Below are 24,986 nucleotides of genomic sequence, written 5' to 3' on the forward strand. Positions count from 1 at the left end.
TTTATCACGAATGACCTATGACCTCGACATGCGCAGTTGAAATACCAAACTCGTTTATTAAACTGTAGAGACAGGCCCCTCATTTCTGTGCTACATTTATTCCCAGGCAATCCATTCAATACTGTTGTGTAACATTATGCACTTTGAGAACAGTTGAGTTGATTACATTGTGGCGCCACCTGGTGGTTAGGCCATTTACTATGCGAACCCTCGGCAGTCGGGAGAAGGGTCATGTGACTGTATAATGATGGGAAGGAGTTGTCACGAGGTTCAGGGGTATGCCCCAGAATATATAATGAACCCCGGGTCAACCTTCCCCAATTTGCATGTGTGTTCCCTTTGCTTTGACAATAAAGATCTCTTTGATTCACCAAGTGTGGCTTGCTTATTCGCCCGCCATATTGGCGACCCCAACGATCCAAAACGGTCATTTGGGATTTAAACGATGTTTGCAGCCAATGATTAACCTCAACAGCCCGAGGTCGCTGACAATCCAGCCCAGCAGAATGCTGTCTCCCTGAAGCTGCCCGTGTTCTGGACATCGCAGCCCCAAGTATGGTACCGACAAGCCGAGGCCCAGTTTCATGTTTGATGAATCACTGCTGATGACACCCGGTACTACTATGTGGTCAGCGCGGTGGATCAGGAGATGGCCGGTAACCTGGTCCCTTACCTACGCGCGCCACCGGATCAGGCCTTAAAGCACTGCTCTTGCACACCTTTGGGCTCAGCCGTCGGGACCGCGCAGCGCAGCTCATGCACACGGGCGGCCTCGTCGATTGCATGCCGTCGGTGCTCATGAGCAAGATGCTCACCCTCATGGATGGTCATCGGCCCTACCTGGACCTGATGGTATACCCGGTCGTGTTCTAAAAACCTGTGCGGACCAACTGGCTGGAGTTTTTACGGACATTTTCAATCTCTCACTTCTGAGGTCTGACGTCCTCAACTGCTTTAAAAGGGCATCAATTATACCAGTGCCCAAGAAGAGTAAGGTGACTTGCCTCAATGACTATCGACCAGTGGCACTATCGCCTGTGATGATGAAGTGTTTTGAGAGGTTGATCATGGAGCAAATCAACTCCTACCTCGACAAAAACCTGGACCCACTGCAGTTCGCTTACCGCCACAACAGATAAACGGTGCATGCGATCTCGCTGGCCCTCCACTCCGCTCTGGACCACTTGGACAACAAAAACTCATATGTCAGGCTGTTATTCATTGATTACAGCTCGGCATTTAACACAATCATCATCTTCAAGCTGGTTACCAAACTCGCAGAACTGGGTCTCTGCGCATCCCTCTGCAATTGGATCCTCGACTTCCTCATTCACAGACTACAGTCTGTTCGTATTGGTGGAAATGTGTCAGCCTCGATAACAATCAGCACGGGAGCACCTCAAGGTTGCGTGCTCAGCCCCCTGCTGTACTCACTCTATACTCATGAGTGCGTAGTCGGTCACAGTGCGAACTCCATCATCAAGTTCGCTGACGACACCACTGTTGTGGGATGTATCACTGATGGGGATGAGTCAGAGTATAGAAGAGAGATCGAGCAACTGTCCATATGGTGCCAGCACAATAACCTGACTCTTAACACCAGCAAAACCAAGGAACTGATTGTGGACTTTGGAAGGAGTAGGATGGGGACCCATAGTTCCGTTTATATCAACGGGTCGATGGTTGAAAGGGTCAAGTGCTTCAAATTCCTGGGCATGCACATCTCTGAAGATCTTTCCTGGTCCGAGAACACTAATGCAATTTATCAAGAAAGCACATCAGCGCCTCTACTTCCTGAGAAGATTACGGAGAGTCGGTTTGTCAAGGAGGACTCCCTCTAACTTCTACAGGTACACAGTAGAGAGCATGCTGACCGGTTGCATCGTGGTTTGGTTCGGCAACTTGAGCGCCCTGGAGAGAAAAAGACTACAAAAAGTAGTAAACACTGCCCAGTCCATCGTCGACTCTGACCTTCCTTCCATCGAGGGGATTTATCGCAGTCGCTGCCTCAAAAAGGCTGGCAGTATCAACAAAGACCCACACCATCCTGACCACACACTCATCTCCCTGCTACCTTCAGGTAGAAGGTACAGGAGCCTGAAGACTGCAACGACCAGGTTCAGGAATAGCTACTTCCCCACAGCCATCAGGCTATTAAACCTGGCTCGGACAAAACTCTGATCATTAATAACCCATTATATGTTATTTGCACTTCATCAGTTTATTTATTCATGTGTTCATTCATATTTATATAATGGCATATGGACACACTGATCTGTTTTGTAGTAAATGCCGACTATGTTCTGTGTGCTGAAGCAAAGCAAGAATTTCATTGTCCTATCAGGGACACCTGACAATAAACTCACTTGAACTTGAACTTGCTCTTCGAACACACCTTCTTGGGACAGATGCCGGACGACATCCGCCTGCTTCTCACCAGTGAGGATTTCGCAGACCCCCTGCTGCTAGTGGAGCGTGCGGACGAGCTGTGGCAAAGCAAGCAGCAGCGATGTGGCTCGATTGAGTATCGGCGGTGCATTGGAGGGCCCAGAAACCAGGCCCTGGGTCCACCGGATGTTCAGCTGCCCCACTTGTCCCGAGCTGTTACTACCAGCGCTGGGGTCCCGCAGCCCATTAGTACCGTCCGCCCTGCTCGCATCTGGGAAAAGCTGGGGCTGGCTGCCAGTAATCGCTGCAGCGGTCGGCCTGAAACATTGCCTCTACGCTTGGGATCAACACTGGAGACAACGGTTCCTGGTTGATACGGGCACGGAGGTTAACGTTTTACCCATGTCGGGGGGTCGACACTTGTTCTGGCAAGCGGGGGCCTTCTCTGACTGCAGTCAACGGCAACTTCATACGGACGAATGGGGTTAGCACGATCCCGTTCATCTTTGGCCACTGCCATTTTACCTGGACCTTTACGGTGGCCGACGTTTCCCAGCCGTTGCTGGGCGCAGATTTCTTCCGTGCCCCATATCTTGGTTGGATGTGCAGGGGCACGCCTCGTTTGTCTACCCATTCGGTTTCATGTCTCCAGTTCTGGGGCGGGGTCCTGTGGCGCCACCCGGTGGTTAGGCCATTTACTATGCGAATGCTCGGTAGTCGGGGGTAGGGTCACGTGACTGGGTAATGGCAGAAGGGAGTTGTCACAAGGTTTAGGGGTGTGCCCTAGTATATATAATGAATCCCGGGTCAACCTTCCCCCATTTGCATGTGTGTTGTTCTCTTTGTTTTGACAATAAAGATCTCTTTAACTCACCCTGCGTGGCTTGCTTATTCGCCTGCCATAGCATAAAACATTTCTTAAAAGGGTGACTTCTCAACATTGCATCAGCTACACAGGTTACAGGAACAGACAGATAAGCTGGTTTAAAAGAAATCCGTGGAATCAGATATGCATGTGTCAATTCATGCTTGAAATAACAAAATAGCACAAATGTTGCCAAGAAGGGCATCTCTTATTTATATGAAGTGTTATCCCAGTCAATGAAGGAGGAAGCTGCTCATTGACAATGACATTCTACACTCAATATCCAGGATTCCATAAAATGTAGACTCAAAAAGCTGGAGTAAATCAGCAGGTCAAACAGCATCTCTGGAGAAAAGGAATAGGTGATGTTACGGAAGGGTCTCGACCCAAAACGTCATCTATTCCATTTCTCCAGCTTTTTCTGTCTATCTTTGGTGTAAGCCAGTATCTGCAGTTCCTCCTACACACTATCAAATTTCCCTGCTATTGTGGGATGTTGTTAACCTTACTAAAATTCAGCCCTTCATTAGATAATTGGAGCCACCAATCCCCAGATTCAAAGCACTATGTGCTATATACGTAAAACTTGCAATTGTTCACTTGACAGGTTTGGATCAGGAACTCCTTACATTCAGCTAATGCTTGGCTGGCGGATCTTTGCACACATTGCCCTTGATCATTTGACTGAAATGCACATAATAATATCAGAGAGAGCTGATAACCCATGAACACTTCCTCTTTCCCTGTCACTGGGTTCTTCTGCAGTCCAAAATGTGAAAGGAACCATTTTACCTGGTCTTTGAGAAGAACTGTATACGTAAAATGGGAAATCTGAACAGGCGAGATGAACTTGTTCTCTTGATCATACATTCAGCATTCCTAACTATAATTGTCTTATCAAACCTCCTTATTGTGTTGCCGATCATATTGAATGGCGGTGCAAGCTTGAAGGGCCGAATGGCCTACTCCTGCACCTATTTTCTAGGTTTCTACCAACATTATGTATTTTGCTAAGAGTTGAAATCCCCCACTGTTTTATTGAGTATTTTTTAATTTCACAGTGGTAATATGTTCTTGGATCTGGAGCAAAAAACAAACTGCTGGTGGAATTCAGTAGATCAGGCAGTAGCTGTGGAGGCAAAGTTTCAGGTCATGACTCTGCTTCAGGACTGAGAGTTTAGAGGGGAGATAGCCAACAAAAAGACCCAATAGGGAGGGGAGAGGCTGGCAGGTGATATGTGAAACCTAGATGAAGAGTGTGATGATGGGCAGATCAAACCAGGAAGAGCAGGGGTGGAACTGGGGGACGGTGGCTGGTGGGTGATAGGTGGAGACAGATAAGGGGAGAGAAAAATGAAAGCATTTTTTATTTTTTTCATTGCTGCAGCTTTTATTTACATTACATTTATTCCATTCCACTTGTTCTTTCTCCAGTTTCTTACCCAACTCCAATAAATGGACCCCTGACCAACACGTCCCTTACTCCGCAATTCCCTGGTCAACTCGTCCCTTACCCACTACTATCTACATCTTCCCATCTACAATACAATACAATACAATACAATACGGTTTATTTGTCACATTGCACAAAAAGTGCAAGTGAAATGATATGTCAGCAGCGATACAATGATAAAGAGCACACACAAAAACACAATACAATTTTAACATAAACATCCACCACAGCATTCATCACTGTGGTGGAAGGCACACAATTTGGCCAGTCCTCCTCCATTTTCCCCCGTGGTCGGGACCTCCACCCTCCGCAGCAGTCGCTGCGGGCGTCCAGATGGTAAGGACAAGGTACAAGTCCAGGTAAGACCAGAGTCAGCTCATCCCCACCGGAGACCGCAGCTTTTAGTTGGTATAGGCCGGCGGCCGAAGATTTAAAGTTCCCTCCACGTCGCAGCCATAAGCACCGCAGTCTGCAGGGCCGGCGGTCGAAGCTCCCCTCCAGGGGTGATGTTAAGTCCATACCGCACTCGCGGTAGAAGACGGCCGCGGGCCGGCGGTGGAAGCTTCTTCTTCCCCCCGGGTCCCCCACGAGGGATCCCGGGCTGTAGACGCCGCGCCAGCTGAAGCTGTGCAGACCGCGGCTTCAGGCTGCCGTCTGCTGCGGGCCAACAAAACGGAGCGCTCCCCTCCAGCGAGCCCCAGCTCCGTGCTGACAGTCCACACTGCACCCGCCGCCGGAGCCCCGAGCCCCGGGCGCGTCTCCGGGAAAGGCCGTGCCGATCCTCGCTGTTAGGCCACGGGGGAGGCGACCTGGAAAAAGTCGCCTCTCCTTGGAGGAGGCGACCAAAACGGTTTCCCCCTCACCCCCCCCCCACACAAAACACACGAAGGAACATTAAAAACATACTTCAAAACATACCAAAAAAATAAAAAAAGTTGAAAAAAACTAACTCGCTGCTGACAGGGCTGCCGCCAGTGCAGCGCCCCCACCGACCATCACTGGTATTGGGAAGGGATCTCCATCCCTTTCTGTTTTCCACAGAGACCGTTCCCTCCGCAAATTCCTGGTCAACTCAACCCTTCCCACCTAAACCACCCCCTCCCCATGTACTTTCTCCTGCTACCGCAGGAGATGCAGCACCTGCACCTATACCTCCCCCTTGACTCCGTCCAAGGATCCCAACAGTCCTTTCAGGTGAGGCAGAGGTTCACTTGCACCTCCTCCAACCTCATCTACTGTATCCGCTGTTCCAGGTGTGGACTCCTGTAAATCGGCGAAACCAAGCGCAGGCTTGGCAGTCGTTTCGCTGAACCTGATCTCACAGTTGCTTAACACTTTAACTCCCCCTCCCATTCCTACACTGACTTTTCTGTCTTGGGCCTCCTCCATTGTCAGAGTGAGCCCCAGCTCAAATTCGAGGAACAGCACCTCATATTTCGCTTGGGTAGCTTGCACCCCCTTGCCAGTTCTCCTACCAGTCTTACTGTCTCCGACAACATTTTATCTCTGTACCGTCCACTCCCCTAACATCAGTCTGAAGAAGGGCTTCGACCTGAATCGTCACCCATTCCTCGTCTCCAGAGATACTGCCTGCACTACTGAGTTACTCCAGCATTTTGTGTCTACCTTCGATTTAAACCTGCGTCTACAGTTCTTTCCTACACAAGACCTTCTTTTGATTTCTTTGTAGCGTGATTGTGCAGTTGTGTGATGGAGTTCAATTTTGGAGTAAAATTCTTGTATTATAAATAAAATATATTTTTTTCTTTAACAGGATGAAATATATAAAATAATATTGTGGCATACTGAAGAGTGCTTTGCCCAGAAAACAGATATGAGTGGTAACATCTGTTTTATGTTCTTATTAGGAAAATTAAGGTTAAACAAACTTTATTTTTTCCGCTTAAAAAAAGTGGCTTAAAATGTTGTGAAAAATGATGAGCTGTAACTGGCTTGGAAATTGGAAACCTGCTGAGGTTGCTAACCATGAGAAAGGCTGTCAAAATATATAGCGAGATACAGATCAGTTGCTGAAATGGCCTGAGAAACGGCAGATGGAGTTTAAGGTGTTGCACTTTGGGAGGTCCATTGTAAAGGGAATATATTCAGGCAAGACTGCATTTATGTGCAGAAGAATCGTGGGGTCCAAGTCCAAAACTCCATGAAGGTGGAATACAAGTAGATAAACTGGTGAAGAAGTCATATTATATACTTACCCCTGATGTCCCCTTTAAAACTCCTGTTCTCAGAAAACTATGGTCTTTGTCTTTATACTTACCAGGATTATCTGGCAGTATAGTCATCTGCTTCTTTGATGCTAAGGGCAATCACTTTCTTTTGAACTCAAGTATTCAGCTTTGTGTCCATACTTGCTACGTGGTTGTGATGGCATCTGGAACTGTATGGTGCTGGTAAAACTCAGGCTAGACATGAATGAGTAGGTTATTGACAGTATGGGCTGTATGGCAGCATTTTTTACATAGCTTCATCCTACGCTGATGATTGTGACTCGACTGAATGGCAAATGGAACTGAAGACGCTAGTTTACAAAAAAAGACACAATGTGGTAGAGTAACTCAGTGGGTCAGACAGCCTCTCTGGAGAATATAGATGACTTTTCATTTTAGGTCTGAAGAAAGCTCTTGGCCTGAAATGTTACCTATCCATGTTCTCCAGAGATGCTGCCTGACCCGCTGAGTTACTCCAGCACTTTGTGTCTTTGAATGGACTGTAATTAGCCAGTTTACACACATGACATTTATATAACTGCATACAAAATGATCCTTCAGATGCTTGGTGTAGAGGCCAGGAAAGATATAGTAGCAATGTTACAAATTTTTTAGATTAAAAAAATCAAGTCTTTAATTTATCCCATCAGATAAAGCATAAAAAGAAGTTTAATTTGACACCTAATTCACTTTCATATCTTCAGTATTAAAATCGTTATGACCATTTTCATACTCGGAAATTGGCATCTTGTTCCCTATTGCTTTTTCATTGACTTAACACAAAGGCTGTGATCGAGGACATTTAAAAGCCCATAACTTTCTTAAAAATTAAGAGAACTGAAAGATATTTTCAGTTATTATAGAAGCATTCTGAAACAAATATGAAACAATCCTACTTAGATGACTTGAAATTAAAGCATATAATTAGTTAGTTACCTAATTGTAGCTAATTACAAAATTCAATTATTAGATCTAAACATTATCCATTTCTTAAGAATAGATTAACATTTAAAAATAGCTTAACTGTCCAAATAACTATCACACAAGAATTCAGAATATAACATATTTTTAAAATCTCATTGTCATGGGTTTATAGGCCAAATGGAAGGAATTTAATATTTAATACCTGTAAATTAATGGCCATTTAAATCAATTTGCCTGTGGGTTTTTCTGGAACGGGACCATTTGGAATGCTGAGGTTGCGGTGATTTTAGTCCCCATATCGGCAGAAAATACACTGCCGGTTCTTTGGGGAAAGAAAATCACTGTTTCGCAACATAAAATGTGAATTAAATGCATCTTAAGAAACACTTTTATACATAAAAATAAACTACTTTCTTTTACCTGTCCCCTATATAAAATCCAGCCCCGTTTTCGGCATTGACGGCTTCAGAAGCTGATTTAAAAATGACTCCAGCGATTAACTTGTCAAGCGAATTTTTGTTAAAAACACACAGAACGGCCGTCGGAACGATTCTTTAGCAACATCTTGCACTCCAACAAATATAATCCAGGACCAGGTCGGAAAAAAAACGCGTTTTAACCCTGCCCCCCCCCCCCCCCCCCCCCCTCAAACGCGCCAAAATCGCGAGCAAATGTATATTGGATGAAGAAGTCATATATTTTCCAAGTGTTTCCAACATGGCCAGTGGCAGAATTGCAGCACCGCTGAAGGTAAGTATTGCAACATACCTAGATATAGATGCAAAAAGATAGACACAAAAAGCTGGAGTAACTCAGCGGGACAGGCAGCATCTCTGGAGAGAAGGAATGGGTGACTTTTCGGATGGAGACCCTTCTTCAGACCCATTCCTTCTCTCCAGAGATGCTGTCTGCTCCGCTGAGTTACTCCAGCTTTTTGTGTCTACCTTCAGTTCAAATCAGCATCTGCAGTTCCTTCTTAAACATTGGTGGTGACTTTGAAATCCACTTGGAAACACTTGGAAAATATATTACTTCTTCATCCAATATACATTTGCTCACAGGTTACAGTTGTCTGCTACATCTGAAATGACATCTTGAGCCTCTTGCGACATGGATTTTCCTGGTATATCAAAAAAACGACAACTCTGGCACCCTGGTATAAAACGCTGGTTTTATAGACAGTGGCTCCTGCAAGGTGCACTTCCCAACAGATCTACATCTTGTTAATTTACTCACTGCTGGACATCCTTTGGCAGCCATCTCTCAGGTTGTTGCCTCTTTGCAGTCTAGCGTCAGTCAGGAGGAGGCTTCTGCTGGATACCTTGATTCAATCTAAGGCAGCTGAAGCAACACCCAACCTGACATGATGAGGCAATTCTTCAATTAGTAAGAGTTGTACTCAAGTTTGCATAGGTAAATTCTGAACAGAAGTTAGATGAAGACATTTTCCAATTCACTGGTAAGAAAGCAGTTATAAGTGCTCAAGAAGGAACTGCAGATGCTGGAAGATCGAAGGTACACAAAATTACTGGAGAAACTCAGCGGGTGCAGCAGCATCTATGGAGCGAAGGAAATAGGCGACGTTTCGGGCCGAAACCCTTCTTCAGTTATAAGTGCTAGTTGTTTGTGAAACTCTTCACTTGAACTTACCTCTCTTCTTTCAGTTGTCTTTATGTAGGTTGTTTCACTGAAGAGTTTCAGGAAGCTGCAGTGACATTGATCCGAAGTTGAACTGGTTAATTGGATTTGTTTGGAAATAGCCAATACCGCCGATGCGACTACCCACCCTACTGCTCACCTGCCACACTTCCAGCTCCCTGGAAGTAGTTGTGTCCTTGAAAACCAGTGTGCTCCAGTCAATGACACGATCCATGTCAATGATGTCAAGATCCAGTCCAATGTATTTTAGCCTTTCTTTCCCATTTGTTTTTAAATGTTTTTATTTGTTTCTCTTTGTAGAATATATCAGTATTACAGAGTTTACACCTCATAATAATGTAAGTGGAATTCCTTCTTGTTTAAATTACACCTCTAGTTTTAGTTTGGGCCGAGTGTCGAAAATGTGTCTAGAATTTAACTTTTGTGACCCATGTCTGGGAACTACTTGAAATTAGGCACAGATTTAGATAAAATATAATTGAGAAGGAAGTCATAACTCGTCAGTGCCAAAAGTTGCACATTAATTAATTAAGTTAATTAGAAAATGAGATTGAAAAAGTAAGTGCCATCTAGTGTTCAATGCGCATATTACTCCATGGGGAGTTTAATTCTATGCTGATGTCTACTTGAACCATATTATTATACCATATGTATATATATGACTTGTGAATATGACTAGAGTTATATATAATTAAATATAATTATATTATTATACAAATAATATAATGAATATAATTGTGAGTGTGTATTTTAAATGAGACTGCTGCAAAGGTCCGCTCCTGAACTAGCCTAATTAATGGGTGAGGGAAGGTCCTGTAGGTTCCCCTGTTTACTGAACCCCGCTGACTGCCAGTGGGGAAAGTGGGGGTCACGGCCATAGTGGGACTGGGGCAGTGCCAGGCTGGGGGAAGGCTAAGGCATCTTCCTTTGAGAAAGTCATCTTCCACAGTGAAACCACCTACATAAAGACAACTGAAAGAAGAGAGGCAATGCCTAAGGCTAATCCTAACTTGCCTCCCTTCTTGAGCTGCCCACGGCTGGAGCTGGAGCCGCTTTGGGACCGGTTGAGGGCTCCGTACGTGTGGCCGCTCAGTGTGTCCACCTCAGTCAGCATGCCCTTCTGGATCATCATGGTGGTGATGGAGGGGAGCACGCTACTTGGGCTGCCTTCAGCACCCCCATAGCGCCGGCTCCGTCAGTCCGCCTGCTCGTTCGCTGCAACACCGGCCATCCGACAGCCCAACCGACCCGTCGCTGCATACACCGGCGGCCCGACAGCCCTACCGACCCCTCGCAGCATCCACCGACTGCCCGACCGACCCATCGCAGCATCCACCGACAGCCCGACCGATCTTCGCAGCACTCACCGGCGGCCCGACAGCCCGACCGATCCTTCGCAGCATCCACCAAACCGACCGACAGCCCGACCGATCCTTCATAGCATCCACCGGCGGCCCTGACTGATCCTTCGCAGCATTCACCGGTGGCCCGACAGCCCGACCAATCCTTTGCAGCACTCACCGGCTGCCCGACAGCCCGACCAATCCTTCGCAGCACTCACCGGCGGCCCGACAGCCCGACCAATCCTTCGCAGCACTCACCGGCGGCATGACCGACCCTTGGCAGCACTCACCGACAGCCCGACCGATCCGTCACAGTATCCACCGGCGGCCCGACAGCCCGACCGATCATTCACAGAATCCACCGACTGACCGACTGACTGACTGACTGACCGACCGACCCTAATCCTAAGCCTAGCTCTACATTTTTACTTATCATTTTTATTTTTATTTAACAGTTCGCATCATAACATTACAAAGATAAATCAATTGTAAAACAAAATTATCAGCAAGGTTAGCATTACCTTTATTCCTTCGAAACCTTGCTATTGTTTTGATGTAATTAGAGGCAGCCATGATCCCAGAGGGCTCGCTGCTTAGCTACCATGAAACAAAGCGTGTGATTGGTAAATTGGCGTCCGACGCAATGTCAAACAAGCATTGATTGGACAATTACTACTCGGTAAATTGGAGGTTTTTCCTCATATTTTAACTATATATGCAAGTTTTGTTCTTTACGAGTTTCAGATATGAATTATATAATATTTTTACACAATCTGCTAAATATTCTCGTAGTTACGTGATTTGGGTCGCGAACTTAAATGAAAAAGCACTTTGGCCCACAGCCTATTTTTCAAGTTTGTGATGGAGTCATTTGGATCCACTATTTTTAATGGAAATTCTGAAGAAAGATGAATGAGAGAATGTTTTAAATCTTTGGGAGATAGGTAGTGATGAGGTTGGATCAGTAGATTAAAATTCATAGAGGTGGGAGAGGTGGAAAAATTCAAATGACAGAGAATGTACATCTGTTCTTTTTATCTTTTTTCAGCTCAGAACTTGTCGCTTTAGTCTAAATCCTTTCAAAATATGGAATTCGTGCTTACCTCCCGTAATACCCCTTGTAGGAATTATCGCTACTATATGGGACAATCAGCGAAAAACAATTATTATATTGTCATTTCAGGTATTAACTGCCAATGATTGTAGCTTATTCGCTATAGCATTGTTTGAAACACAATTCTGAGTGCCTATGTAGACATGTGGGTTACAGTACATTTGCAGTTGTTTGATATTAATTTAGTGAACACTGGAACTTACTTCTTTGATACAAGATACATTTATTTGTCATATGTACCAATTGGTACAGTGAAATGTGTGGTCGCCATACAGCCATACGAATAATAGAGCACAGAACACGATAGTCATTTAACACAGACATCACCACACAGCGGGATCAGAGTTTCCCACTGTGAGGGAAGGCTCCAAATTCAGTCATCCTCCTCTGTTGTCCTCCCGTGGTCGGGGGGGCTCCCGAACCCCCTGCTGTCGACGCTACGGGTGGCCCAATGTTCAGGCCCGCTCGCCGGGGTGATGGAAGTCCGACGTCGGGACTGCAGAACATCCTCAGTGGCTTGGACATCCAAATCGGCCACCTCCTACCGGAGTCCGTGGCTCCCGAAGTCCACAGGCCGCACTGACCCTATAAAATTCTATGTTCTGATTGTTCACCTCAATAAATTTCAAAGTAAAAGTTAGTTCAAAGTAAAAGGGTATTATTGAAATGCACATTTAAAAATTATTTTAAACAAAGAGATTGTTTTCTTTTTCTTCCCAGACTAAAGTTGCTGTTACCGTGTGCAAATGGGATGACGACTTTAATATTTTGGAAATTAAAGCATTTCAGCAATTTTATTTCCCAGATCCAGAGTTTTCTCCAACTGGATTGTTTTTGTACCCAACCATGTATTATCTGTATGCGTATGGAACACAGGTGAAGTGCATATAGTTTTTATTGTTGTCTGGGGTTGTGAATATTATTTGCATTCATAGTTTACATTAGGTATGAGTGTATTTTATTGTATGAACTAATGTATTTCTGCCGAAACAATTTTGACTTCACAGTTCACAGAAGCAGAGAGAAGGGAGATTTCCGGATCGTACTCTTGAAAATGTTCACTTTTAAACAATTCCAGAAATTTCAGGGCACAAAGATAATGGAGATTATCTTTTGCGGAGGCAGTTAAAAAGTTAGAACGCACTGGGGAAGGACCTAATGAGTTACCGAAAGCATCTAGCAGAAAAAATAGGCAGAGCCAAGTAGAAGATTGTAATTGTAATTGTAAATCTTTATTGTCATTTCCTGAGTATTCGCATACTCAGAGGAAACAAAAAAACGTTTCTCAACCAGTGTCCATTCAGTTTTCGTTACAAAATAAATAGCAATTAAAATTAAAAATACAGTCATGAACAATTCAACCCTCTAATAACATTCAATAACATTCAACAGCCGTTCCGACCGGCAGCGGCACAACAGTGGCTCTGCTGCAGTGTGGGGGGTTTGTGCGCGATACTTGGCAGGGGGGGAAAGTTCATTTAACAGTCTTATAGCCTGTGGGAAGAAGCTGAGGAGCATCCTGCTGGTTTTGCAGCTGATGCTCCTGTACCTCTTCCCAGATGGGAGGATGGTGAAAAAGTCATGCGATGGGTGGTAAGGGTCTTTGATGATGGAGATGGCTCTGTTGATGCATCTCTTCTTGTATATGTCCAGCAGGAAGGGGAGTGGAGCACCAATAATCCTGCTTGCGGTCTTCACTATCCTGTCCAGTTGGTGCCGTTCGTACGCCTTGCAGCTCCCGAACCAGGAAGTGATGCCGTATGTCAGTGTGCTCTCGACAGTCCCCCTGTAAAAAGTCCGTAGATGTGTGGTGGGGAGGCCTGCTTTCCGTAGTCTTCGGAGGGGGTGAAGTCGCTGCTGGGCTCTCTTGACCAGAGCTGTGGTGTTGGCCGTGGACGTCAGGTCATCAGACAGATGTAGTCCTAAGAACTTCATGCTGCTGACCCTTTCCACATCAGCTCCGTCGATGTGCAGAGGTGCATGGTGATGTTTCCCCGCCCTCCTGAAGTCAACCACCATCTCCTTAGTTTTTCCCACGTTAAGAATGAGGTTGTGGGATTTGCACCAACCTGTGAGCAGCTCCACCTCCATCCTGTACGCCGATTCATCGTTGTCACTGATGAGACCCACTACTGTTGTGTCATCAGCGAACTTGCTGATGAAGTTGTTATTGAGTCTGGCAGTACAGTCGTGTGTCAGCAGACTAAACAGAAGGGGGCTTAGGACACAGCCTTGGGGTGAGCCAGTGCTCACGGCTATGGTTTTTGATGTCCTACTGCCCACCCTGACTGTCTGCTGCCGCTGCGACAGGAAGTTCAGGACCCAGCTACATGTGCCAGCATCAACCCCCAACAGCTCCAACTTCTCCACCAGCTGCTGCGGGATGATTGTGTTGAAAGCGGAGCTGAAGTCTATGAAGAGGATCCTGGCATAGGTGTTTTTCCGATCGAGATGTGACAACACGAGGTTCAGTGTTGTTGAGACTGCGTCCTCTGTGGATCGGTTGGCTCTGTAGGCGAACTGCAGTGGGTCTAGGTCGGCAGGTAGACTGTTTTTGATGTGCTGCATAACTAGTCGCTCAAAACACTTCATTACAATAGGTGTTAGGGCCACTGGTCGAAAGTCGTTATGGCAGGCTGGGTTTGGTTTCTTCGGTACAGGGACGATGGTGGCACTCTTAAGACAATTCGGCACTACTGCCTGGCTGAGTGAGATGTTAAAAATGTCTGTGAAGACATCCTTCAGTTGCTCGGCACAGTCTCTTAGAACGCATCCAGGAATGTTGTCCGGCCCTGCAGCTTTGCGTGGATTGACGCTGGCGAAGGCCTTTTTAACTCTGGCTGCGGACAGCCTGAGCGACTGGTCACTGGGAGATGGCAGTGGTGCACGTGTCTGGGTGCTGTTTTTAACCTCAAACCGTGCGTAGAACTCGTTCAGTTCATCTGGTAGGGAGGGGTTGCTTTGGCATATCCGCATCGGGGGGGGCTTGTAGTCAGTGATGGTCTGAAATCCCTGCCACAAGCGGCGTGTGTCTTTTTCATTTTCGAAGTGGCTATTGAGTTTTTGTCCGTACAGCCTCTTCGCTTCCCTGATCCCCCGGGATAGGTTGCCCCTTGCCAGTTTGTATGCTTCGTTGTCCCCAGATTTGAATGCCGCATTCCGGATTCTCAGTAGGGAACACACTTCCCCAGTTAGCCAAGGTTTCTGATTGGCACGCCTCCTGATGGATTTTACCACCGTTACATCCTCAATACATTTATTGATGTATGCGATGACGGATTCTGTATATTCTTCGAGGTTGATGCCACTGTCGTCTGTTGCTGCCTCTCTGAAGATGGCCCACTGTGTGGTTTCAAAACAGTCCTGTAGTGCTGCCGTTGCTCCCTGTGGCCATGTTCTGACATCTTTGACCGTTGGCCTGTCCTGTTTCACCCTGGGTCTATATGCAGGTGTGAGCATGACCGCTAAGTGGTCAGAGTTGCCGATATGGGGGAGGGGGGCTGCTTTATATGCATCTTTAATGTTGGTTTAAAGATGGATAATAAATTACAAGAGGGTAGAGGAATGTAGGTCATCAATTTTTCCAGCGCTAATTTTAATAGTGTAGACACAAAGAAGCACCATTTGCAAATCTCTATTTATGAATATGAAGTGGTGAGAATTAATGCCAAGATAACATCAGTACAGAATAAGCCACATTGTTTCAATATTGTCTCCAATGAGCACCATTTCCCTGCAGGTCTCTCTTAACTAATCCCATTTCCACAGCCATTTATACACTGGTTGGTTAAAAGTAAAGAAAATCGGGAATAGAATTATTGGGATAGTTTACACAATAACATGCAGGTGTGGTGGAGCATTAAGGCCCTGTCTCACGTTGCGAGTCCACCCACGAGTGAAAGAAAAAATCAAACTCGTGGTTTTCTATGAGATTCCAAGTTTATGTTCACAAGTTTAAACGAGTTCCCAGGTGTATGTCTAAGTTTGCCGTTTACTTCTCATTTCTGCGATGTACCAAGTTCCTCTCCCGAGTTACTCTTGAGCCAACAGCGACTACCGATGTGTGGAAAAATCATCACATGGTAAAATAGATGTCATGCATTTTTTTTTTTCACTTTAAAAAGCCTCCCATGGTTACATTTCTTAGGGTTACAGAATAGGGTTAGGGTTCTTAGGGATATGGGGAGAAAGCAGAAACTGGGTATTGATTTTGGATGATCAGCCATGATCATATTGAATGGCAGTGCTGGCTCGAAGGGTTGAATGTGATCACTTCCATTATATAGAGAGTCTCAGAACGTTTATAGAGATTCCATTATGTTTACATTGCGCTTTGTGCAGGGATCGAATCTTAGCCCAAAGTGTACTTTAGGCTGCGAGGATTAATTTCAAAACTTCAAATTATTTCAAACAGTGTTTTATCCGAAAAACGGATCAGGGCAGATGCTAGCTCCTTTAAACATCACGGACAGCTCAGTGTGAAGTGGTGCTGGAATAATATATGTGAAATAGTCTTGGGAATTTTATTATCGATCCTAAATGGTCTATTTAAATTATAGGTTGTTTAGTTTGTTGTGAAGTGGCGCTGGATTTAACACCTCAGTCTATTAAAATTTAATTATTTCACTGAACGAAAACATGCAATATGTTTCCAGGCAAATATCCAGTGGTTGAGAATTAAAGAGCAGTCATTAGTTTTTTTAAACGGGCGGTTGTAGTCAATAATACGGTAACCGAATGATATTTATTCATTGCTAGAGAGGACGATGTAAACATAGTAAGGTTAGTGAGCAGCCTCTAACATTAACTGCTCCTCGTACTGTTCTGTTGTGTAGGAAGGAACTGCAGTTTACCCCGATGATAGACACCAAAAGCTGGAGTAACTCAGAGGGTCAGACAGCATCTCTGGAGAGAAGGAATGGGTGACGTTTCGAATCGCGACTCTCCCGGTTGCTACCTGGACCTATCTGATCTTCCAGTTGCCAAACACTTCTCATTCCCACTCTGACCTTTCTCTCCGAGGTCTCCTCCAGTCAGAGTGAGGCTAAATGCAAATTGGAGGCACAGCATCTCATATTTCGCTTGGGCAGTACAGCCCAGTGGTATGAATATTGATTTCTCTCACTTCAAGTAACCCCAGCATTTCCTCTCTGTCTATCCCTCCTCCACCCAAGTCGCACCAGCTTCTCATTTTCACCCAACGAACAGCGAACAATGGTCTTTTTCCTTTATCATCGTTACTTTTTTTGCATTCATTGTTCTTTATATCTACAATACATCATCATCTATATCTCTTGTTTCCCTTACCAGTCTTTCGAAGAGTCTCGACCCGAAACATCACCCTTTCCTTCTCTCCAGAGGTGCTGCCTGTCCCGCTGAGTTACTCCAGCTTTTTGTGTCTTATCATCGCCCTTGTACAGACTGTTCCGTTGTATTGACCAAAAACGAACGATGTGACAGTACCGGTGACTTAATGAATGAAACGAGACACGTGGAATTAAATGGACTTGGAATAACTGGGGTGGTGGGGTTTTATCAAAAAGTGACTAGATGAAATTGGTGGAAGGAAACGGGCAGGGGAGGTTTAGGGTCAGGGTCCTTCTTCAGACTCCATGACCCGCTGAGTTCTTCCAGCTGTCAAATGGAGACATGGGGGACCACAGATGCTGGCATGTTGAGTGAAACACAAAGTGTTGGAGCAACTCGTTGGGCTTAATGGCCTAATTCTGCTCCTATGACATGAACTCACAAAGTGTCGAAGTAAGCCAGCGGGTCAGGCAGCATCTGTGGAGGGAATGGATAGGCAACGTTTCGGATCGGGCCCCTTTTCGAGCCGAATCAACGTCAGTCCATTCCCTCCGCTGATGCTGCCTGTCCCGCTGAGTTACTCCAGCGCTGTGTGAGTTCCTCCAACACTTTGTGTGTGTTTTATGATCATGATTCCAGCATCTGCAGTTTCTTGTCTCTACATAAACTAGGCCTCAGCAACACTGAGTGTACTAACTGGGAGATTATGTTGCTGCTGCCAAAACAACAGTTGGCAATGTATGCACGGTAGGTGTCACATTGCGTGGGAAACGAGGTCTCCAGGGAGACAGACGCAAAGTGCTGCAGTAACTCCGCGGGACAGGCAGCATCTCCGGAGGTTTATACAGCATTACATTTTGGAACACAAGGAACTACAGAAGCTGGTTTACAAAAAAACAAAATGCTGGAGTAACTCAACGTGTCAGGCAGTATCTGTGGAGAATATGGACAGGTGACGTTTCGGGTGAAAGAAGGGTCTAAAGTTTGAAGAAGGGTCCCAACCCGAAACGTCACCTATCCAAGTTCTCCGGAGATGACTAATCTTCAACATTTCACTTCTGGCACTCAGGTCAAACCCACGAGTTACTCACGAGTCACTACGGGAAACGCACGGCTACTACGGTATTACAACGAGTTTAAACGTTCCCAATTTTTCTTTCAGAAGTAAATTTGACTCGTGGAAATCTTTCAACATGTTGGAAAATTTTCACGAGTTAACAAGTTTCCCGAGTACCCGCCGGTAGCGTAACGAGTCGCTAACTTACGTCCACGAGTTCCGACGTTCCCGCTATGTTAAATCTCCGTGATTACCACGAGTTTGATTTGTTTTTAACTCGGGATCACTCGTGGGTGGACTCGCACCATGAGACAGGGGTTTTAAGCAACTTCTTCTCTGCCAATAGTTATCTGAGTATTTGCCAAATAACTTGATAAAGTTAAGCCATACGTAATCTTGTGATAAATGTTTAGCGATGGCAATGAGCAGACAATTTAACATGGAACAATGATTTGTGTAATTGTATTCTGTATAAAATTATGCATTACAGTAATTACATATTTGGTTAGTCTCTGTAATAAATCAAAAATGACCATCTCTTTATCTAAGAAATACTTCTTAACCTATATTGATCCTTGTCATTAAGCTATATCTGACCAATATCTGAGCAAACAGACACCTGAAGCACCTCTGTCATCATTATCAGGAAACATAGCATTCACCCATGACTCTTCTTTATATAAATGGAATGAAAATCTTTTGTTTCTGCAGATAGAAAGGTCCTAAATCTATACAATTTCTATTAGTTTGTTGTTTATAGGGTTAAAGATCCCTAATTGACACTAAATTGACAATATTGTTGAAAATAACATGTAATAATGCCAACCATAGTGAACTTACTTCAAGTTAAGTCATTGGTTTTGAATTCACTTACTGAACTTTTTGAACTCAGTAGTGATGCTTTGTGGAGAATTGCAGTATTATGCAGGAAATTATGTAATCCAACAATTTTTTTTTTTCAGGTTTGGTATTCAAAGGATGGCGGTAATTCATTTAAATTGTTACTCAAATTGAAAGATGATAATGTTATCAAGGCCATTGCTTGTCCCCGTACTAATGCTGTGATCTTCATAACTGATAACAACGTAATCTATTATACCAGGCCAGGTAAATTTGGATTCAGATTTTTATGTTAACTACTTATAAAACACACACAATATGAGAAATATTTATCTTTAATGTTTTTATATTCTCTGCAGTGTAGAGGAATATGGGGAGTGTTCGTGTAATGGTCAAGATACGAGAGTAACTGAGAATTCTGTACCATTTTTCAGGAGTCATTAATTTTTAATCCCACCATAGGGAGTGGAGAAACAAAGTTCAAGTAATTAAATTCATCTGGATTTGACAATAAATGGTGGTTTTGTTAATGGTAACATGAAATTACTGCATTTCCAGTCACTTCCTGGATGGGATGCGTCTATTCTCTGAGTCGCAACCTTCTAAACCCATTCTCATGCCTTCTCCCCACAACCTCTGACACCTGTACTAATCAAGAATCTATCTATCTCTGCCTTAAAAATATTCATTGACTTGGCCTCCACAGCCTTCTGTGGCAAAGAATTCCACAGATTAACCACCCTCTGACCAAATAAATGTCTCCTCATCTCCTTCCTAAAAGAACGTCCTTTAATTCTGAGGCTATGACCTCCAGTGCTAGACTCTCCCACTAGTGGAATCTGGCCTAAATGTGACTTCCTATCTATCAATATAGTTAATTCTTATCATCTCAGTTAAAAAGCAATTAGGAGAAAACTGAAGAAGGGTTTTGGCCCGAAACATTGCCTATTTCCTTCGCTCCATAGATGCTGCTGCAAACCAAATGTCAGCATTGCCAGCATCTTGCTCCGCTTTCTTGCTCCCGCCTTCTTGCTTCCGGCCAAAGATTGGGATCCGCAGCGAGGAGAAAACTGCAAAACATTGGGGCAGCGGGGAGAGAAAACTGGATGTATCTCAGTCCATCACACAGACCAGGCTCCCCCCATTGACACCATGTACAGTTCACACTATGTTTAAGAAAGAACTGCAGATGCTGGAAAATCGAAGGTACACAAAAAAGCTGGAGAAACTCAGCGGGGGTGCAGCAGCATCTGAAGAAGGGTTTTGGCCCGAAACATTGCCTATTTCCTTCGCTCCATAGATGCTGCTGCACCCGCTAAGTTTCTCCAGCTTTTTTGTGTACCTACAGTTCACACTACCTTGACAGGGCAGCCAACAGAGTCAAGGACCTTTTTCACCCGAGTCATCAGGCAGAAATTACAAAAGCTTGAAAGCACATTCCACAGATTCAGGATTAGCAGTAATGTTATCAGACTTCTGAACAATTCCCCCATAAGATAGGATGTGATCCCAATCTCCCAACCAACCTCATTGTGGACATTGGACTTGTTTTCTGTAATTGTAATGCTACATTGTTTAAATCTATTCTACACTATTCTACACTCTGGTATTTTCCCTTTGTTTATGTTTAGTTTGATTGTAAGCAAAGGAACCTTAAGAAAATTAAGAGAGAATTAGATAGAGCTCTAGGGGCTAATGGAATCAAGGGATATCACACCTGGGCCAGTCTGACCATATGTCCCTGCTCTTAATTCCTGCATATGCCCCCCTCAGGAAAACCGCTCCTACTATTACAAAGACCATCACAACCTGGCCTGATGGTGCTTCTCAGCAGCTGCAGGACTGTTTCGACAGGACCAACTGGGAGGTGTTTGAACACCGGGACCTGGAGGTGTTCACAGACAGTGTACTGTGTTACATTAAAAACTGCATGGACACGGTCACAGTGGACAAACGCATCCGGGTCTACCCCAACCAGAAGCCCTGGATGACCCGGGAGGTCCAGCGGCTGTTGAAAGAGAGGAACACCGCTTTTAGGTCTGGCGACAGGGCTTTATACAGCACGGCCCGAGCTAACCTGAAGAGAGGCATCAGAGAGGCCAAATCAAACTACAGGAGGAAGATAGAGGACCACCTGGACAGTAATAACAGCAGGCAGGTGTGGCAGGGGATCCAGTATCTCACCAACTATAAGACCAACCTTGGAGCTGTTGAAGGTGACGCCTCGCTGGCAGAGGAGCTGAACCACTTCTTTGCTCGCTTTGAAGTGGAGCCACCCGAGACAGCCACATCACAGCACTTGGTCCACAGCAGCCTAACCCTCAAGATAGAGGAGCATGAGGTGAGGCGCACGCTGTGGGCCATCAATCCAAGGAAGGCTACTGGACCTGACGGCGTCTCTGGACGCGTGTTGAAGGACTGCGCAGACCAGCTGGCTGGAGTCTTTACAAGGATTTTTAACCAGTCTCTGGCCCAGTCCACTGTTCCACCCTGTCTGAAGTCCTCCACCATAGTCCCCTTGCCCAAAAAAACCAACATCTCCAGCCTCAACGACTACCGGCCAGTCGCACTCACACCAGTGGTGATGAAGTGTTTTGAAAAACTGGTCCGGGGTCATATCACATCACTCCTGCCCCGAAGCTTTGACCCCCACCAGTTTGCGTACAGAGCAAATAGATCTACAGAGGACGCTGTAGCCACAGCTCTCCATGCTGCACTGTCTCACCTGGAGCAGCGGGGGAGCTACGTGCGGATGCTCTTTGTGGACTACAGCTCTGCTTTTAATACCATCCTTCCCCACAAACTGGTGGACAAACTGGGGGACTTGGGACTTCCACACTCCACCTGTACGTGGATAAATAGCTTCCTGTCGGGTCGCAGCCAGAGAGTCAGAGTGGGCCATCATACATCCACGGCCCTCAGCCTCAGTACCGGCTCTCCACAGGGCTGCGTACTGAGCCCCCTGCTCTACACCATCTACACACATGACTGCACCCCCGCCCACCACAGCAACACCATTGTCAAATTTGCGGATGACACTACGGTGGTGGGACTCATCTCCGGGGGGGACGAGTACGCCTACCGGGATGAGGTGGAGCAGCTGACAGTGTGGTGTGAAGAAAATAACCTGCTCCTCAACACCTTAAAGATAAAGGAAGTAATAATAGACTTCAGGAAGAATAAAACAGACATGGTACCATTGACTATCAGAGGGGACTGTGTAGAGAGGGTGGTGGATTTCCGCTTCCTGGGAATCCATATTGAGGAGGACCTGACGTGGTGCGTGAACACCACTGCGCTGCTGAAAAAGGTCCAGCAGAGACTGCACTTCCTGAGGGTGCTCAGGAAGAACAACATCACTCAGAGACTGCTGCTGTCCTTTTATCGGTGCTCCATTGAGAGCATACTAACATACTGTGTATGCGTGTGGTACACCAGCTGCACAGCGGCTCAGAGGAAAGCGCTCCAGAGGGCCATTGACTACGCCCAGAGGATTGTCGGCTGCCCTCTCCTTACCTTGGAGGACTTACACAGTTCCCGCTGCACCAAAAAATCCCAGAGTATCATAAAGGACATTTCCCACCCCGGACACTCCCTGTTTGAACTGTTGCCGTCAGGCAGACGGTACAGATCTACAAGGACAAGGACGAACAGACTGAAAAACAGTTTTTACCCCACTGCTATAAAAGCACCTAAATGTAGCCGCCAAGGAACGCAGGGGCGAGACATACTAAGGGACTGTGGTACACTGTGAAATCGACAGAAGGATGGAGGGTTGGGTGTTTATGCGTGCTATTTTCGTGATATTTATTTAGTTGTTTATCTTTTAATATTTTACCTTGTATGTATCGTTAGCTTTTAGAAATGTTTGAATGGTGCACTGACTGGCTGACATTTTTAAATTTTGTTGTACATGGTTCATGTTACAATGACAATAAAGAAACTATTCTATTCTATTCTATTCTATATGGGGAGAAGACAGGCACGGATTATTGATTGTGGACGATCAGCCATGATCACAATGAATGGCGGTGCTGCCTCGAAGGGCCGAATGGCCTCCTGCACCTATTTCCTATGTTTCTATAAACCTGTAGTTGAAACTGCGTGGGAAGTCTATGATGGGATGAAAGATCAATTTAGTCAGTTGCGTATTTACAAGGTTTTACCACTTTTTAAAACATTGTGTTATCATTTTCTGGCTGATTCTGGAGAGTAGCGTTATCTTATAGAAACATCTATTGATCTATATATTACTAAAACTGAAATAAGGATAGGGGGGGAGGTTTCATTTGAAAATAAACATCGCGATTTTCATTGTGAGGGGGTGGGATAACGGGGAGGTTTTCCATTTACATAAAAAAACACAAAAAAAATCTGTTTGAAAAAAAACATCACTATTTTCTTTGTGGGGAGGTTTTAAAAAAAATCTGATTTTCATTGACTGAGTGTAGGGGAAAGGAGATGAAGGGAGAGGTAAGGGAGGGAGGAGGAGAGGGAAAAGAAGAGGGAGGGTGGAGAGCAGGGGGGGCTTCTGAGGGACGAGGGGGAATGGAGGAGGAGAGGGGTAGGGGGAAGGATGGCGAGGTGCTGGAGGAGGGGAGGGCGTGAGGGGAGGAAGCAGAGGAGGGTGGGGAGAGGGAGGATAATGGAGGAGGGGAATAGGGGACTGAAGAGGGAGAGTGAGATTAGTTCACATTGATCTTATTTTTTACAAGTTATTGCCATGTCAGCGCAGTTGGGGGCTATGGGCGAGTGGTGGAATATTGCGTTGGGGACCAGGCCTTCCATGTGACAGGGACCTAACAGTTCCAATTTGGTCTAGTATATTACTAAACCTCTCTGTTTTATTTGTTTGTATGCATGTGTGCGTGATGTTTTAAAACCCTGCCAAAACGCTACACGATAATGCTACAAATTTTGACCCACTTAACCCATTTAACCCTTGTCCTGGGATGTAAAAGAGACACGTTTCATTTGGATTGATGTTATATTTTCCAAGTTCTTGACATTTTAAACTTTACAAAAATCACTTTTCTAGCCACTTTTCCACTTGCCCTGCCCGTCAGCCGTGCCACAATGAGATCCCGAATCTCATTTACATAAAAGATCGCGATTTAAAAAAAACGTAGTTTTAATCAAATTCTTCCGTTTTCATTAACAGCTAAAGGGGCTGTCTCACTGTGGCAACCTATTTGCCGATTTTAGAAGAGTTTGCCCTCGACATACTCGCAGCATGGTCGACACGAGGTCCTAGGAGGTCTTTGTAACTCTCCTTCATGCTCGAGAGTAGTCCCTGCGTACTCGAGACCTCAGCTAGGTCGCGGCATATTTTTCAACATGCTGAAAAATGCCCACGAGTAAAAAAAGGTCTCCATGGAAAAAATCTATACTTTTTTTACTCGTAGGTTTAGTCCATGTAGGCCGTAGTAGGTCGGCATGTTATTCGTAGGTAATCAAGGGTAATCAAAGGTAATCGAAGGTAGTCGTAGATAATCTTCAACATAGTCGAAGGGATATCGAAGGAGGTCGTCTTCACTCTCCACTATTCGATGTCCAATTTTCCCGAAGCTAGTTGAAGCTAGTCTTCAACATGGTCGAAGGAGATCTTCTACATAGTCAAAAGGTATCTTCAACATGACACTTTTTCAAACTCTCCTAAACGCTTCTAAACTTGCCAATTCGGTCGCCGCAGTGGGACAGCCCCTTAACATTCTACATTTTTGTGTACCTTCGATCTTCCAGCATCTGCAGTTCCTTCTTGAACACTTTGTCTCACTCAATAGATGCCGCAGCACCCGCTGAGTTTCT

The 24,986-nt window shown here is 45.2% G+C and overlaps 1 protein-coding gene across 1 annotated transcript in view; it reads left to right on the forward strand.

Annotated features, from left to right (window-relative positions):
- The window catches only part of LOC129700582 (cation channel sperm-associated auxiliary subunit beta-like), a 127,296-nt gene that overhangs the window by 101,064 nt on the left and 1,246 nt on the right, over window positions 1-24,986 (forward strand). The window contains exons 11-15 of the mRNA XM_055641199.1: window positions 6,481-6,547; window positions 9,818-9,855; window positions 11,909-12,043; window positions 12,695-12,850; window positions 19,301-19,445. Coding sequence (XP_055497174.1) covers window positions 6,481-6,547; window positions 9,818-9,855; window positions 11,909-12,043; window positions 12,695-12,850; window positions 19,301-19,445 — 541 coding nt within the window. The remainder of the gene's footprint in view (window positions 1-6,480; window positions 6,548-9,817; window positions 9,856-11,908; window positions 12,044-12,694; window positions 12,851-19,300; window positions 19,446-24,986) is intronic.

Source organism: Leucoraja erinacea, chromosome 9 (assembly GCF_028641065.1).
Source record: "Leucoraja erinacea ecotype New England chromosome 9, Leri_hhj_1, whole genome shotgun sequence".
NCBI lineage: Eukaryota > Metazoa > Chordata > Chondrichthyes > Rajiformes > Rajidae > Leucoraja > Leucoraja erinaceus.